Source organism: Merops nubicus, unplaced genomic scaffold (assembly GCF_000691845.1).
Source record: "Merops nubicus isolate BGI_N331 unplaced genomic scaffold, ASM69184v1 scaffold10572, whole genome shotgun sequence".
Lineage (NCBI taxonomy): Eukaryota > Metazoa > Chordata > Aves > Coraciiformes > Meropidae > Merops > Merops nubicus.
Window position 1 is genome coordinate 297 of NW_008591550.1, and position 20349 is coordinate 20645.

At 37.7% G+C, this 20349-nt stretch overlaps 1 protein-coding gene across 1 annotated transcript; it reads left to right on the forward strand.

Annotated features, from left to right (window-relative positions):
* Window positions 1–2718: 2718 nt before the first annotated feature.
* Window positions 2719–19928, forward strand: TRAPPC11 (trafficking protein particle complex 11; the record flags this gene model as incomplete). Its single annotated transcript, XM_008950303.1, has 22 exons — window positions 2719–2818; window positions 3534–3607; window positions 3836–3932; window positions 4602–4735; window positions 5069–5216; window positions 6073–6166; window positions 7421–7500; window positions 7596–7674; window positions 7760–7814; window positions 9112–9257; window positions 10387–10448; window positions 10548–10680; window positions 11273–11403; window positions 11932–12087; window positions 12598–12785; window positions 13464–13612; window positions 15134–15255; window positions 15935–16054; window positions 16916–16981; window positions 17083–17239; window positions 19016–19124; window positions 19837–19928. Coding segments are annotated over 22 exons (2492 nt in total), but the record flags the coding sequence as incomplete, so codon positions are not given.
* Between the last annotated feature and the right edge of the window lie 421 nt (window positions 19929–20349).

Here is a 20349-nt window from a genome sequence, read left to right on the forward strand (position 1 = left end):
ATGCAAAGCGACAGGTCTGCGGAAGAGTGGCTGGAAAGATGCCTGGCAGAAAAGGACCTGGGGGTGTTGGTTGACAGTTGGCTTGTATCAGAAATAGTGTGACCAGCAGGAGTAAGGAAGTAATTGTCCCCCTGTACTCGGTGCTGGTGAGGCCACACCTTGAGTCTTGTGTACAGTTTTGGGCACCTCAATGCAAGAAAAACACTGAGGTGCTGGAGCATGTCCATGGGGCAATAAGGCTGTTGAAGAGCCTATAGCACAAATCTTGGGAATGTTTGATGTAATTGGGGTTGTCTAGCCTGGAGAAAAGGAAGCTGAGGGGAGACCTAATTGCTCTCTACAACTACCTGAAAGGAGGTTGGGAGTGAGGTGGGGGCTGGTCTGTTCTCCCAAGTAATAAGTGATAGGACAAAAGGAAATGGCTTCAAGCTGTGCCAGAGGATGTTTAGGTTGGATATTAGGAAAAATTTCTTGACTGAAAGAGTTGTCAAGCAGGCTGCCTAGGGAAGTTGTGGAGTCACCATCCCTGGAGGTATTTAAAAGATGTGTAGATGTGGTGCTGAGGGACATGGTTTAGTGGTGACCTGGCAGTACTGGGTTAATGGCTGGACTTGATGATCTTGAAGGTCTCTTCTGACCTAAACAAGTCTATGATTCTAACAGAGATAGTTGGTGGGTTGGGATGAATGCTATGTGGCATGCTTCTTGTAGACCAGCAGTAAATGTTTTATCCATTTGCTGGAATTCAGATTATTCTGCAACCTGATGAATTCCACACAGCTTCCCTTTCTCTGTGAGGTTGAGTAATGACTGTCGGAGATGTTTCTTTTGAAGAAGCATTATTAGATATCCCAAGATGTTCCCTTCCTCAAGTCAGGTAGAGACAATAGTGGGCTTTTCTACCTTTACAGTGGTTTTGGCCATACTGGTTCCAGGTAATTTTCCTTACAAATGTTTTGTTAGGTGTAACTCTGTATCAGCAGGTCTTTGCTTTTTTCCCCCCGTGTCCTGGCTGTACAGATATCTTTCTGTTTATGCTAAGTGCGTTTATCTGGTTACAAATCTGGTTTTATCTGAATTTTATCTAATTTATCTGGTTATGCTTTTGTCATTTTTTACATTTCTTGCACTTTGTTTTGCTATTTACAGGGAATACAGGTTCAAATAAATTATCAAGGCCTTTCAAAAACAGAACAGGAAAAGGACAGCAGTCTTGTGTATGCCTAAAAAGAAGGGCTCAAACTAGGCAGATCATGGTTTATTAAAATTAATTTTAATCTTTCCAGATATGCTCAGGGAGAGGAGAGGTCATGGTATGAGAGACTAATTCTTCCTTCTCTCAACCCTGTATTTATCTATAAAGAGTGAAGGTCTCAACAAAAATCCATGCTGTTATTAAATCCATGCTGCTCACAAACAGCTATTAGGATTGATCAAAATAAAGCAACTGTTACTTCTAGATTTTTATATTTTGCTCGGTGCTAAAGAGGAAATGTTTAGTGCATGTTAACTAGTGTAAGCCTTTGCAAACTGCATATAGCTGCATTTTGATAGAAGATCTGCAACTGTATCTAAGTTTGTGAAGATAAGGCTGTGTCATTAAAGATTAATAGCTCCTCATGTACATTTAAAAACAAAAATTTTAAGCATATAATCAAGTTGGAATTCCTGGTGTTAATCTTTTTGTTGTGACATTTTAAATTGAGATTTCATAGTAGTAAAAGATGAGGTTTTTTACCCCTCAGACTGGCTTGTCTTTTTTTTTACAGACACAATGTAACACTAAAACAAGCATAATAGGTAGACCTAATTTATCTTGTCTTCCTGTTGTGGCTGAACTCGGTTTACAATTGCTGTCCATAGGTCTGTCTCATTATTTTCATCGCCAGCCTCTCTGTTGTGTGGCAGGCAGAAGACTAGTTGTGATCTGCCTTAGTCAAAGTCTGCAGTGATCCCTTCTTGGCCAAATCACAAAACTGATACTTCATCCTCTATTTCTTGTGTGTGTCAGTGCTATTGAATGTATTCCTCTCCTGGACTCTGGTCTTGTTCTAGTTGATGTTACTCCTTATAACTTGATCATACAGCACATACTTCTTGGATCCTCCTCAACCTCATACTGTATTCAGTGTTCTGGGCATCTTCCCCCCAAGAGTTGCCTTTGGGCTGTTCATCTTACAAACACAAGTTGCACTGTTGCCTCTGCACCCCGGGGAGCTGCTAATGTTTGGACAAAATGATGAAATATTGTCTGTACCGTCATCATTTTATTTACTGCTATTTTTTCCACCCCTCTTCTCTCTTATTGTTCAGCAAATAAGATCTTGACCTGTTCAGACTTATCCCAGGAGCCTCAGCAAGGTTTGCTTGCTTTCACTGAGCCACCTCTCCACTTTCTGTTGCCTTGCAAAATCCGAACTGCTTATCCTTGGACTTTCTTACAGTAAATACTGGAGGTTGTTGCATGAGAAACCAATGTATAAAGCTCTTGAACCTACTTCTTCTACTTCATACTACCCCTATGTAAGGTTTTGTGTGAAGGGTTTTTGTCTACAGGCTCTTACCCTGTGTGGTTACTTACAGAAGAGTCTAGTAATACCTCAAGCTACTTTGTCAACCCTAAAATAAGGATGATTAAAAGTAACTTATTCTAAAGAACATCAGAATTTCTTTGTATGTGGGAAAAATTAATGAAACTGATAAGCAACTTTGTTGCAGGTTGGAAAACGCTTTCTACGAGCACGCGCAGACTTACTATTACACAGAAATACGAAGAGTTAAATCTCATAAGGAGTTCTTGAACAAAACCACTCATCAGGTAATGTTACCCTATTTTTTAAACATTATGCAAGTTATATTGCATGTTAAAACATGAAAATAAGGGCTGTTTGTTGCTTAAACATTTTTATTCCCCTGCCCTTCCAACTTGAGTTGTCTGCTCTCAGTAGAGAAAGCAAATATGTTTTTATTTTTTGCAACTTAAACTTTGATTTTGATTGGGTTTGTTCTTGTGTTTGTCTTCCTCACATCTTCCTTAGAGGAAGAGCTGCAGCCCAAAAATGAAGTTCTCTGATGTAAAAAAAATAAGATAATGTGCTTTGAATTATCTATATTGTTTAACCTATTTGTAGTATCTTAAATTGTGGGAAGTGCTTCCCTTGGGCATTTCTAACGTAAAGTTGCACTTGATTTGACTTTTTAACTTTTGCTTGAAAATGAAGTATCTTCTGTCTTGGAAGCTGGGGCCCAGGTGGTGAACTCTGAACCGGCAATCAACACTGGTGTGGAGATTTTTGAGTGTTACAAAGCCTCTCCTCTGTTCTAGTGTAAAAGGGTTGGAAATAGATTTAAGTCTGAAACATCTCTCTGCCACTGTGATGCAGCAGTGAATGACTGAGAAACAGTTGCATAGTCAGTTTTTCAAGTTGACTGCTGTATTATGTAAACCTCTGAAACTATCACCCCCATCTGCTTTGTAGGCAGCAGGTATGTTCAGATGTTTGTGAATGATGTACACTGGTTCTGTTTTGCAGCTTTTGTTTGTTAGACACCAGTTCAAAATAGCATTCTTCAGTGAGCTGAAACAGGATACACAGAATGCTCTCAAGTAAGACTCATGTAATCTTCCCACACCCTTTCTACCCTAAATTACTGCTAAGCCATAGACTGTGAAAAATATCTTCCTGAATGCAAAATTATTTAAACATGTATCTAAGGGATGAGTTCTTTACTGGAAAGAACACTGATTGGAAGGCTGTTTTCTGCTGTTGGCAGACTTGTTCTTAGATTTTTTTATCTCGTATGATTTAACTCTAACTTAAGTATTCTTGTTTAGAAATTACAGAACTGCTTATAATCTTGTGCATGAATTGAGGGCTCATGAAACAAACATGCTGGAAATCAAGACCATGGCAGGATTTATAAACTACAAGGTAACAAGTGTACTTCTAATCTTTGACAGCCTTTACTTAAACAACGATAAAAGTTGATGAATCTTTAATGTGTAAAGTTTTTAAAGTTCCATTTTTATGTTGCTTTTATTAAGGAGATGAATTAGAAACAGCTGTCAAAAACTTCTGAATTCCACACAAAAGAAAGATCCTTGGCTGGAGTTTGGGCATATCTTGAAGGAGTTGAGTTCATTTGAGGCACAGTTGTCTGAAAGGCTAGGCTCTCTTTAACTCTTGCTCTGTTCAGGGAGGGAATGGAAACAAGGGTTGCTTGTTCCTTGAGTATTTTTGTCTTCTTGCAAAGCTTCAGCCAGTATCGTGCAGTTACTGCTTGTTAAGAAGGGGAAATTAACTCTACAAGAATCAGATCATGCTTTTGTAGTATTTTGGGGGTTTTGAGGTAAAACAAAACTATCCCACCGTTTGCAACAGGCCTGGAGTTGGACTCCATCAAATTCCATTTACAGACTGCAGGCTTCAAAGATAACGATCTCCCTGTTTTCTGTGCTATTTGAGCTCTTCAGAAATAAGTAAATCAGTTGATTTATTTTTTTTGTGATTGATGGGTTAGTTGCAGGGTTTTTTGTTTGCTTTAAAGCTGGTCCTTAGCAGCCTAGCAGTTACTTTTCCTCTTATTTTGATTTCTTCTAGATCTGTCGCCTCTGTTTTCAGCATAATACTCCCCTGGATGCAATTGCTCAGTTCCGGAAACACATTGACTTGTGCAAGAAAAAAATAGGAAGTGCAGAACTGGCTTTTGAGCATGCTGCCTGGATGTCTAAACAGTATGGTTTTGCTTAGTGATGTTGCTGGCTTGGTTCTTATATAAAATTGTGAAGTTCACCGTGCTACTTGTCTGGGCAAGATACAAATGCCTAGCTCTTTATCTAAGAAAGAGATGCACTGAATTATAAAAACTGTATGTTCTTATTCTGGTTTGGATTCAATATTGACCACTTTTCTCTGAGACTGAGGAAGGTGACACAAATGACAACTTAGATCCAAAACTTCAGAGAAATATCATCTGCCTTAAGACTAGCAAGAACTTTTAGTTGAAGTGTACCTTTCAATTAAAATAGCTGTTCTGTACATAATCTTGATTATGATTTTTTTAATAGGTTTCAGGCTTTTGGTGACTTGTTTGATGAAGCAATTAAGCTGGGATTGACAGCAATTCAAACTCAGAATCCAGGTTTCTATTACCAGCAGGCAGCCTACTATGCACAGGAACGGAAACAACTAGCAAGTGTGCTTTGTAACCATGATGTAAGTTGGGAGGGGAGAAAATGCTTTGCCAGTAACCCAATAGTAAATTAACCATGCTTTTGTCTCAAAGAGTAGTGGAATAATATGTGATATGTGTACATGAAATTCAAGCAAAGGGTATTTGTTTTTCTTATGCTTACTAACATAATAAATACCTGTAATGTCTTGGAAAAGTTACTTCAGAACAAATATGTTAGTGTTTGTTCTATTACAGATAATTCTGACATATATTATTTTTTTAATAAGCTTCTAAAAAATACTTTGTACATCTCTGGATACTGGAAAACTTACTGTTTTTGTTGTTCCAGTATATTTCTCTATACATGCACAGTATCTGGTGACTTACAGGAAGCAGAGAAACAAGAACCTTAATATTGAGAGTGTGGGTGTGTGGTTATTGTTGCTTTGAGGGTATTTTTGACACTGGCCTGGCAGAAAGTGTTGCACAGAAAGTCAATCTCTGCACTTAATTAAACATACCTGTTAATTTTGTGTAGCTGTTCTCCAGCTGACATGTCCCAGTTACTTGAAAATGCCCTTGTTCCTATTGGTGCTATTTGTTTGTTGTTCTTGGATTATCTTTTTAGGGACTAGTTCTAAAAATGATTACCCAGTTATTTTTTAACAGTATTTGAGACAAGTGAAGGTGAGTAAAGTAGGATGTCAGACTGAATGACAAGTATTTCAATGTTTGGGTTTCCTGAAGTACAATTTTTATACAGGTGGTCAAAACGGTTGTATGCTTTAAAGCAAATTTCTTCTTTTATGTGCACCTGTATTGGAGCATCAAATCACATTTAATGCATTAAAATGAAACATGAACCCTTTTTTATGACTGTATTTTCTGAATTTACAGTCCTCTGTGAGCTATCCCAATCCGGATCCCCTGGAAACACAAACTGGAGTGCTTGACTTCTATGGGCAAAGACCGTGGCGGCAGGGAATATTAAGTATGTTTCTGTGGAGTTTGGGCAAGCTTCTTGTAGCTGCTGATCTGGCCAGCTGACTTAGTGGGCATCAGCATGTAATCCCTTTCCCACTGAGGCAGACACAGGGCTGGGACCTCACTCTTGCTGGTTGGTGGTGTGACTTGAACAGGTGTCAAGTGGAAGTGTTTGATTCTGTGACAAGTAGGAAAAGGAACCTCAGGTTTATGCAGGAACAGGTCTTTGCAGAGTTGTGTAGGCCACACTGAAGCTCTGCTGCTGTTCTATTGCTGCCTCAGCGTGCTGCAGGAATGCTTGACTCCAGTGAAATGCTCTCCTTGAAAGTGAGGTTGGAGAGCTGTATGCAGCAGAAGTAACCATGTCCCTTGTCAACTGTAGATAGAAACTCCATGACTTTTTTTATTCTAAAAAAGCTTTTTGGATTTTGAAGTGGATTGAGAGGATGCAATAACTAGACTCTAATCTAGAGAAAGGAATTTGTGGCTCTCCTGTTGAGGAGCATGTTTTCTCAGAAATTCAGACTCTGAATATACAGCTTTGAGCTATGTATGAACACATGCAGTTCTGAGATCTTCATTGTTGACTGGTTTTAATTCCCTTTCTCCCTCTGTTTGATCTCCTATTCTTTATTCTCTGCATATCCCTTGGGCTTTCCCACTTTATCACTGTCTCTTTTATAAACTTCATTTCATTTATTGTAAATACTGTACTGCCTAACCTTTATATTCAAGTGTTACTGTTTTAAAATGAAAATCTACTACCAAGTTTGAACAACTTAAGATTAAGAGAAACTTTACTTGTTAATATATTCAGGTTTTTTGGTTCCAGCAAGATTTTGTAGTCTTTTAAAGCCCTATACAATTCTTTATGTTGGCATTCTCTACTACTAGAGAAACATAAGCTTGAATCCTTACTTGAGATCAGATAAGAAAAAGGCTACAAATTTGTCTTAGCATACACGCTTTAAATGTTAGTAGATGCAGTCTAAAGACAAGGTTGTCTTACTGTAGTTTAACATTTTTGGGTCGCTTCAGATAACTCCCTTTGAACAAAAGGCAAGGTATTTGTTCTAGAATTTGCCTTCTAGAATGCAGATGAGTTCTTAAAGCAGTATATCCGTCACCTAGGCAAAAGAATGTTTACAAGTTGGAGTGTGCTTGACTTGGAGCTTGCATTGCATATAGTTCACCACATAAATAGTTCCCCTTGGGTCTGGACAAAGTTCCTATTTCATGGATTTTTCATTGTCTTATGCAGGCTTTGATCTTTCTGATCCTGAAAAGGAGAAGATGGGGATTTTATCCCTGCAGCTGAAAGAGAAAAATGTCCTTCACTCGGTAGGTTTTATTCTACAACAACAAAAGAATCTGTTTTCTAACATTGTCCTAATGTTTACTGATGTCATTATATACTCAATGTTTTTATCTGTTAGGAGCTAATAATCACTTTATTGAGTAATGCTGTTGCGCAGTTCAAGAAATACAAATGCCCAAGAATGAAAAGTCATTTGAGTGAGTATGGATAATCGTAAGTCTTTGCAAATTTTAAAAAAATACATCAATCTGGAACATTTTTTAACTATTTTTTTTTTACCAGTGGTTCAGATGGGAGAAGAGTACTACTACGCTAAAGATTATGTCAAAGCTTTGAAGTGAGTACCATCCATGTTTGCTTCTTTCACGCGCTGTTCTCTCTAAGACCCCATCTCTTATTGCCATGGAATGATGTTGGAAGCTCATCTAAGATGCATCTTATACCTGGATTTGATTAAAACACAAGCTTTGGAGTCTATGAACTCCGCTTATATTAAAGAAAGCAAAGCAGATATCTGCCTCTGTCTCCAGACTCTGTAGTTATAAAACTAAAAAAAAATAAGGAAAGGTAGCTGAATTTCCTTTGTGTTTATATACCAGGGAATTAACAAAAGGAGTTATTTTTATTGATGTAGTTTTCTGCTATTGACGACTACAGAGCTAGGAGAGCATAGTGCTGAGGTACAGCTACCATCTTTTCTGAAGAATGTCTTATGCTGGGTTTCTTTACATTTTTAAGGGGAAACGGGCAAGGTCATGTTAAGCAGGAGTCCCACAACGTTTTTATTCATGAGGTTTCAGAGATCACATGTCATGAAGGGGAGTATGTTTGAGGTAGGAGGGGTGTTACTACAGTTTAGTTACCAGCTGACTGGAAGCTGCATGGAGGAGGAGATAGGTTAGGATAAGCAGATCAATTTTTATCAAGCCTAATTTTTATACGAACAAGCATTTCTTATTTACGTTTAGCCTTTTTTACACAGATTTTTCTGAAGTAGGCAGAAACTCTTGTCTCGAACAGTTAAACAATAAAACTTAAAAAAATTCACTTCTCTGCTTTGCTAATAATGGCAAACGTTGTGCAGTATAAAAACCATGTTAAGGTGTGCAGTTTTGCCTGATAAAGATTGATGCAGGTATTGCTTTAGATCTTTGAAACCCTTGAAGGGAGCAGAGGATTGGGGGTAGGAGGGAAAAGAAACATCTCAGCTTAAGGAGCATTAAAATCCTTTAGTTTGGAAGGGGACTGTTAGGGGGGTTTGATTTGTTTTTCTTAAAACTTTCCACACACTCAATAGTAAAGTGTATTTTTAATGCAGTACTGGACTAAGACTCTTCTGTTTGGTTGCTGTTTTGCTAAGTCTTTGTGTGAAGACAGATGAGTTTTCCTGGTGTTCTCTTGTGAAAATTGTTCTGACTTGAAGTAGAAAATTCATGGAATAAATCTAATTTTGTATAATAATTCCATGCTGTTTTTCAATAAGTCATTGTCATATGTAAACGGTAGACTTGACTTCAATCTAGCATTTGTATTATTGAAGATTAATTTTGTATTAATCATGCTAAATGTAACCTGAAAAATATTGGTGTATGTAACTTGTTTTTTTTTTTCCTCTCAATTCTACTGTGTTGCAGGCTCTTGGATTATGTTATGTGTGAATATCGCAGTGAAGGATGGTGGACACTTCTCACCTCCATACTGACAACAGCTCTCAAGTGTTCTTATCTGATGGCCCAGCTAAGAGATTATATAACGTACTCTTTAGAGCTACTAGGAAGAGGTATTCTTTTAAGAATATACTCTACCTATACAGAAAAAAATAAAGTATGTGTATTTGGAAGTCTGACAAATCATTGTCAGACACAGTACTTAGAGTGCTTCAAATTATTTGACTACAAAATAACGGTATGCCTCTGCTAAATTTTTACTGCTTTCTCTTGTATGCTGGAAGTTGAGTTTTCTTGCTCTTTTATTATAAAATTCATTGTGTTCAGACAGTCAGGATATCTGAGGCACAGAGCTTCATCTGAGACAGTCCAAATAATGTAGCAGAAATTTTCTGAGGGGGAGGAACTGTAATATAGGTAAAGGGGAAAACATTTTTCTAGTAAGTAACAAAGCTAACACAATTTTTCTAGACTTTAAAATCCCAAATGTGCTTCTCTCAGACTTTTTATTAGAACTCTGCTGATGAAATATGCATGTGGTACGTTTTAGGGAAAAAAAGTGACATAGGGTAGATGCACAGTAATAGGGCAAGCATTGCTTCCTATAGTGTCTGTTACTTGACATTTGCAGAAATAATCCTTTCTATGCCCTAAATTGGTAACTAGTACCAGTATCGGGTTAGGTGGCTAAAAATTGTTTTTGCAACTTCTGTTAGCTAGCCAGGCTACTCTGCTTTGCTTTGTATTAAAGAACAGCCAATGACACAAAACCACCTTTCTTCATCTTCAAAGAAAGATCTGATTTTATTAGTCCTTTTTTTCCTTCTTGTCACTTTCTCTAGCTGTTATTTCTAATATTATCCAAGCTTGCCTCTTTGCATGTTCCACATTTTTGTAGTGTTTCTTCCAGTTTTCAACATAAGTAACAAGAAAGTATAGGCATTATTCTCTTGGGGATTTCCTCCAAGAAATTATGAAATGCTTATCTAACCAAAATATATTTTACTTGGTTCCAGTGGAAGTAAAAGGAAACCCTTTTAACTGGGGAAGTTCTGCAAACTGAATGAATACTTCATTACTTGTAGATGTTCAAATTTTTTGATTTTTCTCCAGAATGTGCTGTATTGTTGTTGTTTAGATTGAATCTTAAAAAAAAAGGAAAGATTTATTTTTAAGCTCCAAAAAAAAAAGAAGAGGACTTGCTGCTCTCTTATAATATTTTGATTTTGTTCTGTTTGCTAGCATCTACTCTTAAGGAAGATCAGAAATCTCGGATAGAGAAAAATCTGATAAAAGTTCTAATGGTAAGTGACAAAACTCCTAATGCACTTTTAAATAATGTTAAGAGTGGTCAGTGTTTGGTAACCTTCTATTGTTATTTGTAATCTTCTGTCTGGATACAGAATGAAAGCCCTGATCCTGAACCTGATTGTGACACAGCTGCTGTGAAAGCATCACAAAAATTGTGGGCTGACCGTGTTTCCTTGGCAGGCAGTAATATATTTACAATAGAAGTCCAAGATTTTATACCATTTGGTAAGTAAGAAAGCAAATTTACACCAGACTATAAATATCAGTGTAGTTAAATCTTGAAAATAAGTAATTAGGAAAAAATATTAAGTGTATATGAATGCCAGCAACCATGAAACTCTTGTTTCAGTACTGTTCTATTCTTCATCTGAGTAAGACAAGAAATCGTGAGAGAAGCCAGTGATCTCTGATCGCTGGTCTGGGTTACTAAAGAAGAATCACTTGTTTTTTTAAAGACTTCTGCCATTTTGGTGTGCTTTGAAGTAGGATTCTGAGAGGCAAGGATATTTGCTAAGTACTACTCCCCATAGAAAGGGAGCATCAGTGCCTGTTGCCTACAAAAGTGTATCAAAGTGTACTGCATTTTTTTTTTTCTCCTGTCCTCTACAAAGGTTTTAGCCAACTCCTGAAAAGTGGCTTTCTGTGACAGTGTCAGCAGCCAAATTTGTCCCACTTACATACAAGCCAAAGTTTTGAGAGTGCACAGAACAATCCTTGCACATTTATTTCAAGAGCCTGCTTTTAGAACTTCATGTTGTAGTTTGTGTTTAACACCTGCTTATTCATGCCTCTTTTACCTTTTTTTTTTTAACTCTAGTGCAATGCAAAGCAAAATTTCTTGCTCCTAGTTTTCATGTTGATGTTCCTGTGCAGTTTGATGTCTACTTGAGAGCTGATTGTCCTCATCCTATCAGGTTTTCTAAGCTCTGCATTAGTTTCAATAATCAGGTAATTAAGTTCTGTCTCTGGCCTAGTGATAGAAACTTACCATAAGAATGGAATAATATCTATTAGTGGTTTTAAACATAAAAAAATTCAAATATTCTTTTCCAAAAATCTTGTTAATACTTATAGTTGGAAAGGTGTCTTTTCTTTTAGCATTAACTATCACTTTTGACAACTATATTGATACTGTGATAAAACTCCCAAATACAGTTTGATTAGTTTGTCTATCATATCTTTGTTTTTCTATGGATCTCTCTAAAGTTTCAGAAGGATCATTTTAATGTCTTATTTCTCTTTATGTTCTTGCATGGTTACATTAATCTAATGTAGTTGTGTCGAAGAATTGTTTTAATTACTTGCTAAGTGTAAGTTAATAGTGTTAAGAGTGCCAACCATTAGTCTGAAAAGTAGCAAGAATCCATATAGTTTGATGCAGTAACACAGAGCCTTAATCTTTACTGTGCTACCATTACTCTCTGAAGATGTCTTAAGTCTGCATTTATCAACTCTCCCCCCCCTTCTCCATTGCAGGATTACAACCAATACTGTGTGGTAGAAGAAGCTTATCAAAAAAGTGATATTCTAGAACAGTCATCACAGGGAACAATGTGCTTAGTCCCTGGCAAAACGAGAAAGTTCACTTTCAAATTTGTTGCAAAAACTGAAGATGTAGGAAAGAAAATTGAGGTTTGTCTATTTGTTTTATGCCTTCCTTACTAATGCTTCCAGAGAATTCAAAACTACAAAGCTGCCTCTAATCTGGCACTAGTTACTAAGGTCACTGCAGATCCAGACATTTTAATTTTTAAAACTAAGTGCCAAAAATGAGAGTAAAATTATATCGACAATACCAAAGCAAAAAATTATCACAAAAACCTTAGATATTGCTTTAAGTTTGTGGTTTGGTTGTTTTGTTGGGTTTTTTAATATGTCCAATACTCTTTTTTTTTTTTTTTTAAAAAGGGAGGGGAGGTGGGAATCCACAAAATACTACACTGCACACAGAGGGACACCGTCACTTTGCCCACCACTGATTAAACGAAATCCCAGAGCGGTGAGGTGTCTCACCAGAAGCTTTTTGATGATACACATTGTTATTCTGCCTGTGGATGTTAGAAAACTCTGTACTCCTACAGTAGGGAAGTAGTCTGAAGACAAAGTCATCCATCAATGTGTGTTTAAATTGGTGTCTGTCAGATCACCTCTGTGGATTTGGTCCTGGGAAGTGAATCCGGCCGATGTGTGATTCTGAACTGGCGTGGAGGAGGTGGAGATGCCGCTTCATCTCAAGAAGCGCTGCAGGCAGCACGTTCCTTCAGGCGAAGACCTAAGCTTCCAGATAATGAAGTGCACTGGGACAGTTTGACTATTCAGGCAAGCACTATGTGAGTAAAAACTTGAGAATATATATTATATGTATCATTTTGAGTCTCCTGCAAAGTCCTGATCACTCTGCCTGAAAGAAGAAAGATTTGTTTGGACTTGTTTAGTAGGAGCTTTTTAATATTTCTTTGCTTAACTTGGAATAAGATAGGTGCTGTATTAATTTTTTAGGACTTCTGAGCCTTCAGATAGATAGATCTACAGAAAAAGCTTGGATTAATCTCTGAGCATACCAAGTATGCTTTACTTCTTCCCTTCACCTAACTTTGCTAGGCAGGCTTTTCCCAGCTTTTTGGGCTAACTGAAAGGTGTTACTGTTCTCTTGCAAAAGCTATCTTGCAAACAAAGAATCTCTAAGAAATTGTACTGGAAAATAATTATTAATAAATAACAGTAATTTAGATGTATTCAGAAGAATTAAACCAGATTACTGGGGGGCGGGTTACTTTTTTCTTTGCAGGCAGGCCATCTGAACTATTAATATTTATTAGTGGTGTTCCAATCTATTTTTGTAGAGTTGTTCCCATCGTGTTGCTGTAAAGGGATCTTGCATCTCCCGGTTGAGTAGGATAACAGTTGTCAGAACTCTCTTAAACAATAGTCCATTTTAACTGAATTTAAATTAGGCTTAAAAACTTGTTATTTAAGAAACACGATAACTGAGTCTTTTCTCTTTGAAGGATTATTTCTAGAGTGCCAAACATTTCTGTACAGCTCCGTCATGAACCTCCTGCTCTGACTAATGAAATGTATTGTTTGATTGTGACAGTCCAGTCACATGAGGAGACAGTGGCCAAAGATGTTAAGCTTACAGCAGGTTTAAAGCCAGGTATTTGGAGTTATTTTCTTTTAATAGAGCAGTCTTCTAATTGACTCCTTGTTCTTGCAGAGAAATACAGTAAGTGGCTCTCCTGCAGTAATTAAGAGTCAAACCAAAGTGAAGGTTGGGAAGGAGATACTAGTGATAAGAACAAGAACTAGCAGTCTCTTTCAGTTACGGTTATCTTGACCACTGCTTTTCAGTGGTGTTTGTGTGTGTATTTTCAAAAGATAAGACTTTACAAGTTCAAAAGAAAACATGGAAGTTTTTGTATTCCTTTCTAACCTTTTATTTGCTCATACCTAAATTCTTCTTCTCCCAAGAGGCAGATCTTTTTTCTTGCTGAGATGAAAGCACTGGACAGTGCCAGATAAATATTTCCTTAGAGTAGTCTTTGTGCATTTTCTCCCACACTCACTTTTTTTCCCCTGCTCTGGACAGTGTGTTTTGGGTTTTAAACAACTGGAAATCTGGGGAGTGGTGGAGAACTGAGACAGTATTCCTTCAAATGATAAGGGAAAAATGCAAATATTTTGTGTCTAAGTTCTAGTTGGCTGTAGATAGTTACTGCTGGCAGTTTTCAGTAAGTGAAGTCCAAACATTATACTTGGTATGCCTGTTTGTAGCAATTCTCGTAAAAGGCAAAAATATTTTTAAGTCACTAGCATGTAGGATGCAATATGTGCTGTGTGCTCTGACACAGAAGTACATTCCCTGTCCAGCTGTATGGTTCATCAAAGTCAGTGGCATGTTCTTTAAACTTACTGAGTTGGATGTTTGGGCTTGGCTCCTAAAGTGGTGTTTAATAGTTCATCTTGATTTCCCACCACCCACCCCTCCCCGGCTTGATCTTGACTCTTAACGTGATATGCAAGGTCAGTGTGGGATTGCTGATTACACTTAGAACAACAACTGAAATTTGACATTTTCATTTATAGGGAAGGTGATATATTCTTCCACAGCTGCAACTCTTTGAGAAGATGTGGATTGTTTTGCTTGGAAAATTATCCCACATGATTGTAGTAATGCCACTACTGTAGTCAACTTCTGAATGAAGAATGGTGCCATTTAACATCTATATGGGTTTTATGTATTTTCAACACATATTTAGAAGAACAATTTTTAAAAAGATATAAAACCATTAAGCCACGCTATTGAAAACAGAACAATCAGAACAGTGAAACTTACTTTGTACTTCATATAGAGTACCAAGAGAAACTTGGATCATATGATCATGTTGTGTTTTGTACATGGTAGGGAACGTCTAGATATGATTTATGATTTTTGAGTTTTTTTTCTGGCCTAAATAAATAGAATATAAACCTTCCAGGACGTGAACCCTCCAACTTAGAGACCTTAGTGTTGACAGTTCTACCTGCTGCTGGTACTTTTGAAAGGTTCCATCAACAAAATGAATAATTTTAATTCTTCATGCATTGCTTTTTGAGATTAATACCTTATTTTTAGGTAGTGCTTTCATGCTTCAGTGATGTAAACCTGTGTGGATATGAAGACTCTTTTTAATCCTAGGGCAAGATGCCAACCTGACTCAGAAAACTCAGGTGACTCTTCATGGAACAGATGCATGTGATGACTCCTTTCCTGCACTACTTCCTGATATCCCTGTAGGAGACTTGCAACCAGGGGAAAAGGTGAAGGCTTAAAACCTTTCTAGATCACACTGAAGAAAATGGGGATCAGCTAATAAAAGACTCTCATAGAAGGACCTATGTTTACTTTTAGATATCTGAATGGATAAATGAAGCACCTGTGGCATGTTTTTACCTATTGACTATTTCTAGTTTAGCATTTCTTTAGCTAGATGCTTTAGCTTTTGGGCTAAATTTGGGAATCAAGTATATTCTGGGCTGGATGATACAGCTGGGAGATAAAATAAGGAGGCTAATCTCAGCTGTTAATTAAATGCAGTGCCTAATGGACAGTAGATAGTAGTAGTCAGCAAGTGTAATTTGACATGGTAGAGGATCAAATATGCAAGACATTGCACCGAAGTGAAATGGTGACTAGTAAATCAGATGTTGTGTAGTTCATGTATTACAGAGTAATGCTGTTGGGTTTTTTCTTGTGCTGTTAAGTGACAAACAAGCATCAGTAGCAAAGCCATGGGAGCTGTGCTACTCTGGTTAAAACCATTCACCGCATGATTAAGGTCGTGCATTGTAGGAGACTCTTTTTTTATGGTCAAAATAATACCAGGTCTGCTATTGCCCTCTTGGACCAAGTAAGATGATCAACAAGTTTTGAACAGCTCTAGGACTAATTGATGTAGTTTAGGTAAAGCTTGGCTCATGCTGTCTCCTTTATTCACAGCTGGAAAAACCAGTGTACATTCGCTGTGGAACAGTCGGTGCAAGGATGTTTCTGGTCTATGTTTCCTACTTGATCAACACGGTCGTCGAGGGGAAAGAAATCCTCTGCAAGTGTCACCGGGTAGGATGGAAAGATGCACCAGTTCCTGAAGATATGTTTGTGAAATGCAAGAAATATTCTTAGTGTAAAGGCTGTAATTCCAAGCCTCTTAGAAGCCTTTCGGGTAAATTTAAAAATGCTAAGTCAGCAGTATGGTATCTCAGTTTAGGGTGAGCTGTTTCATAAGTATTAGTGTAAATTAAAAAGTGTAATATAATTCTTAGTGTAAGTTAAAAAAAAAAAGCTGTAATTCCAAGTCTCTTAGAAGCCTTTCTAGTAAATTTAAAAATGCTAAGTCAGCAGTATGGTATCTCAGTTTAGGGTGAGCTGTTTCATAAGTATAATCATAGAATGGTTTGGATTGGAAGTGACCTTAAAGATCATCTAATTCCAGTCTGCCTGCCACGGGGGGTCAGATCTAGAGGACACCTTCCACTAGATCAGGTTGCTTGAAGCCACATCTAACCTGGCCTTGAATGTTTCCAAGGACAGGGCATCCAGAGCCTCTGTGAGCAATCTGTTCCAGTACCTCACCACCCCCACAGTGAAGAATTTCTGCCTAATATCTAGTGTAAATCTGCCCTCTTTCAGTTTGAAACTGTTCCTTGTCCTATCACTACACTCTGTGATAGAGTCCCTCCCCATCTTTTCTGTAGGCCCCCTTTAAGTGTTGGAGGGCTGCTAGAAGGTCTCCCTGGAGAATCAAAAGTTTTCTAGAATTATTCTCAAATATCTTAAAGATAAAATCTTATTGTGAGAGGACTTGGTTAAAATGTTGATTAAAGTAAGTTGTGTTAGTAAGCTTTGACATCAATAGCCAGGCCTGAAACTGAATGTAACTCCCTCTCCCCCTTTTTTCCACCCATTTTGTTACCTATACAGGATGAAACTGTAACTATAGAAACAGTATTTCCTTTTGATGTCGCTGTCAAATTTGTCTCCACAAAGGTATGTGTTTGAAAAGGTGCTGGTATTTTGGAATCACGCCACTTTCAATGGTCACATCCTGTTTAGTTAGAAATAGCCACATCTTGTGTCTGTCTTGGCAGTTGGAGCACTTGGACAGAGTATTTGCAGATATACCATTTTTACTGATGACAGACATCCTGAGTGCCTCTCCTTGGCCTCTCACTATTGTAACCAGCCAGCTACAGCTGTCAGCTTCCATGACCCCAGTAGATCAACTGGAATCTTACGTGGAGAATGGTAAGTTTTCTTAGGTTATGATCTCTCTCGGGAGGGTACTTTTTGCATAAGTTGGGAGTAAAGAAAGGGGGATGTTTCAAACAGCATTTGCTTATCAAACTCCAAATAGAAGAAAGCTGCTAAATACTATGGTTGCTTGCCAGAGCACAACTCAGAACTGTGTTTTGAAGCATACTGCTGTCTACCTCACTGGATAAAGTAAATAGACGTGAACGATAGATGGTAACCAAAATTCTAAATAAAACAGGCATAAGGGAAAGTACTTGCAAGTACTTCTGTTATACAGCTTTTTTACATGTGCATATGTACAGGTACTTAACATTTCCAGTGTTTATGGACTACATATACTTTCTGGAATGCAAACACTTTACCACGTGGTAGAGGCAGCATCCAAAGGCTCAAGTGATCTATGTCCATGATTTGCAGTCATGAAACTGAAAAATGTAAAGCCAGACAGGGTAGGCTCTAAAAAGCAGTTAGAAGTAAGCATCTTTTTTTACACTAACACAATTTAGTAACTTATCGCTTAAATGTAAAAAGCAAACAAAACCACCTTACAGACCTCAACCTTTAAAAGCTCAGTATGTTAGCTTTAAAGTTGAATAAATGGCGTACTTAGCAGTAGATCTGATCCAAAATCATCCAAAGAACTGTGTTGTCTTTGCACTTGCTTAGTCAGAGATGTGACTGTGTATTCAAAGCTTGGAATAAAATAAGGCAGCCTGGATTGCTGCCCGATTGTGGCGCCGCTGTCCACCAATATCACCAAGGACTTGCAAGACTAGTTCCTCTGTAGATTTAAGAGTTACCTGGCAAAAAGCAACTATTGCCCAGGTCCTTTAGTCTTAAAATCATGAGATGTCATCTTTGGCTCTGGCATCTTGTGCTTCATGGCTTCTGGCTGATGCTCCTAAAGAGTTAACTGCCAGGAGGAATGAACCCCTTCAGATACCAGCTATTCAGCTGTCCACCTTTTGGTTGATGAGTTGTGGTTTATTTTTTTCCTTGTAAGGCCTAATAAAGTTGATTATTTTGAATTACTGAAACCTCTGGCATCTTGTGCTTCATGGCTTCTGGCTGATGCTCCTAAAGAGCTAACTGCCAGGAGGATTGAAACCCTTCAGATACCAGCTATTCAGCTCTCCACCTTTTGGTTGATGAGTTGTGGTTTATTTTTTTCCTTGTAAGTCCTAATAAAGTTGATTATTTTGAATTACTGAAACACCTATTTTCTTAGTACTTTTTTAAAAGCTCACAAAGTGAAAAGGTACCACTATTTTTTTCAGTTAATTCAAGTTGGGGGGAGGGGGACTGAAAACTCAAACCCAGTAGATCTTTCTTGTGTTCCTTCTCTTCCTCACCTGTCATCTGTTTGGGTGGGCGAGGAGAAGTGTCTGTCTTCATTTTAAACTGTGAGAGACATCCTATGCTGATGTCTTGGAATTTACTGTGGGAATTTAAGTGTAGACTTTGGTGTTATTTTGCCTTTTTTGGGCATGAACTCTACATTTGCAATGACTTGTTCTGTGTGTACGTGAAAGATCTGATGATGTCGTTCAGAAAGTAAACTGTCATATATGAGTATGTGTCACCCTTTAATATATTGGGATGCTTCACTATCTTCATTGAATTTGGTGTATTTTGTGGGTATATTTGCAAAGCACATCAAAGGCCTTTCTAGCTGACTGCTTGTGTGTGTGTCATACTGGATTTTTAGACTTGGTGGCTTCTGCAGTAATTATTTAGCTTTGATTTTAAACAAAATCTTGCTGATAGTTGTTTTACAGACAGGTGAGAGTGCCAGTGAGTGCTTTTGCCTTCGATGTCCTCCCGTTACTAATGCCACTGGGGTGGCAACTGGATCATACATCATTTCCTGGAAGAGGTAAGTATCTCTTGGTCTGGATGGGGAGAAGAAATAAGTTGGTTTGTTTCTAAGGGATGATGGTGAGGTTTTTCTTTTGCGGGGGGGAACTTTTTTAGGTTTGAATCTTCCTATAGTAAGCACTGTCTAGATTTTGGACCTTACGAAGTACTGCTTAGCTTGTTAGACTTTTCAATAAATACATGTTTCAGTTAAGAGGTAAATGTTAAATGTTTATGGTGTTAACACTGAATGAAGCTTTGTTCTTAATAAGACCTTAGGTCGATTCCAAAGCTGTTTTGTCACCTTCCACTCCCTGTTTTCTCCAGTCATGAAATATTTCACTTGAAAAGTCAAGTCAAAAGAATAGCTTAGATATAGAAACAAACAAACCTTTTAAATAAGAAAACTATTTTCCCACCTTAGATTGTATGTTTGTTTTCACTCAGTTTTCAAAGACCAAATGTTGTGATATCTTTCCCCTCGTTTGTTTTTATTTAGTTTCAGAGCTGTTTAGTGTTCTTACTTGCCTATTGCTGTTTTATCACCATGCTACAGCACTTTTTTTGCTTGCTTCAAACAGTCCAGTGTAATGATTGGGGTATTTTCTTTCCACCACTGAAATTACTATAACTTTGGTTTAGTCACATATAAGTGATGTTCTCTTGGTGTACTCAGCATACTTTATGTTGTATAGCTTTCACCCTGCTCTACGTTTGCCTTTTTCCTGCAGGAGTTCCCCTGTGGAAAGCGTGCCTGTTGTTAGTACAGTCATCACTCTGCCACATGTGATTGTAGAGAGCATTCCCCTCCACGTTAACGCAGGTAATAGCAATTTGGCAACATGTATGTCCCAATGAGAATTTTTAGGACTGCCAAAGTTTTGCAGCATCCAGAGCTTTCCTTTACTGTAGCAAAAAATATGTACTGAGATTCTTCCACCATTCTTTTCTGTTACATTTTGAAGGAGCTTCCTGACAGTATCTGATAAGATTTTGGTATACTGGAAATACCCTGCAGCAACCAAGGTGACTTCCTATTTAGCACTCCTGGACAGTGTTAGCAGCTGGGAGTTCTGTAACTAGATGTTGAAGTGTTATTGAACTGTTGTAATGAAGTTGTGCCCTGTTCTTTAATCTTTTTTTCTGAAAAATCTTCTTGGAAGTACTTTAGATGCCTAGTTGTTCTATCTTTATTTTTTCTTCAAACTTCTCACAGCTTTTTGCAATAGGCTTATTTTATATAT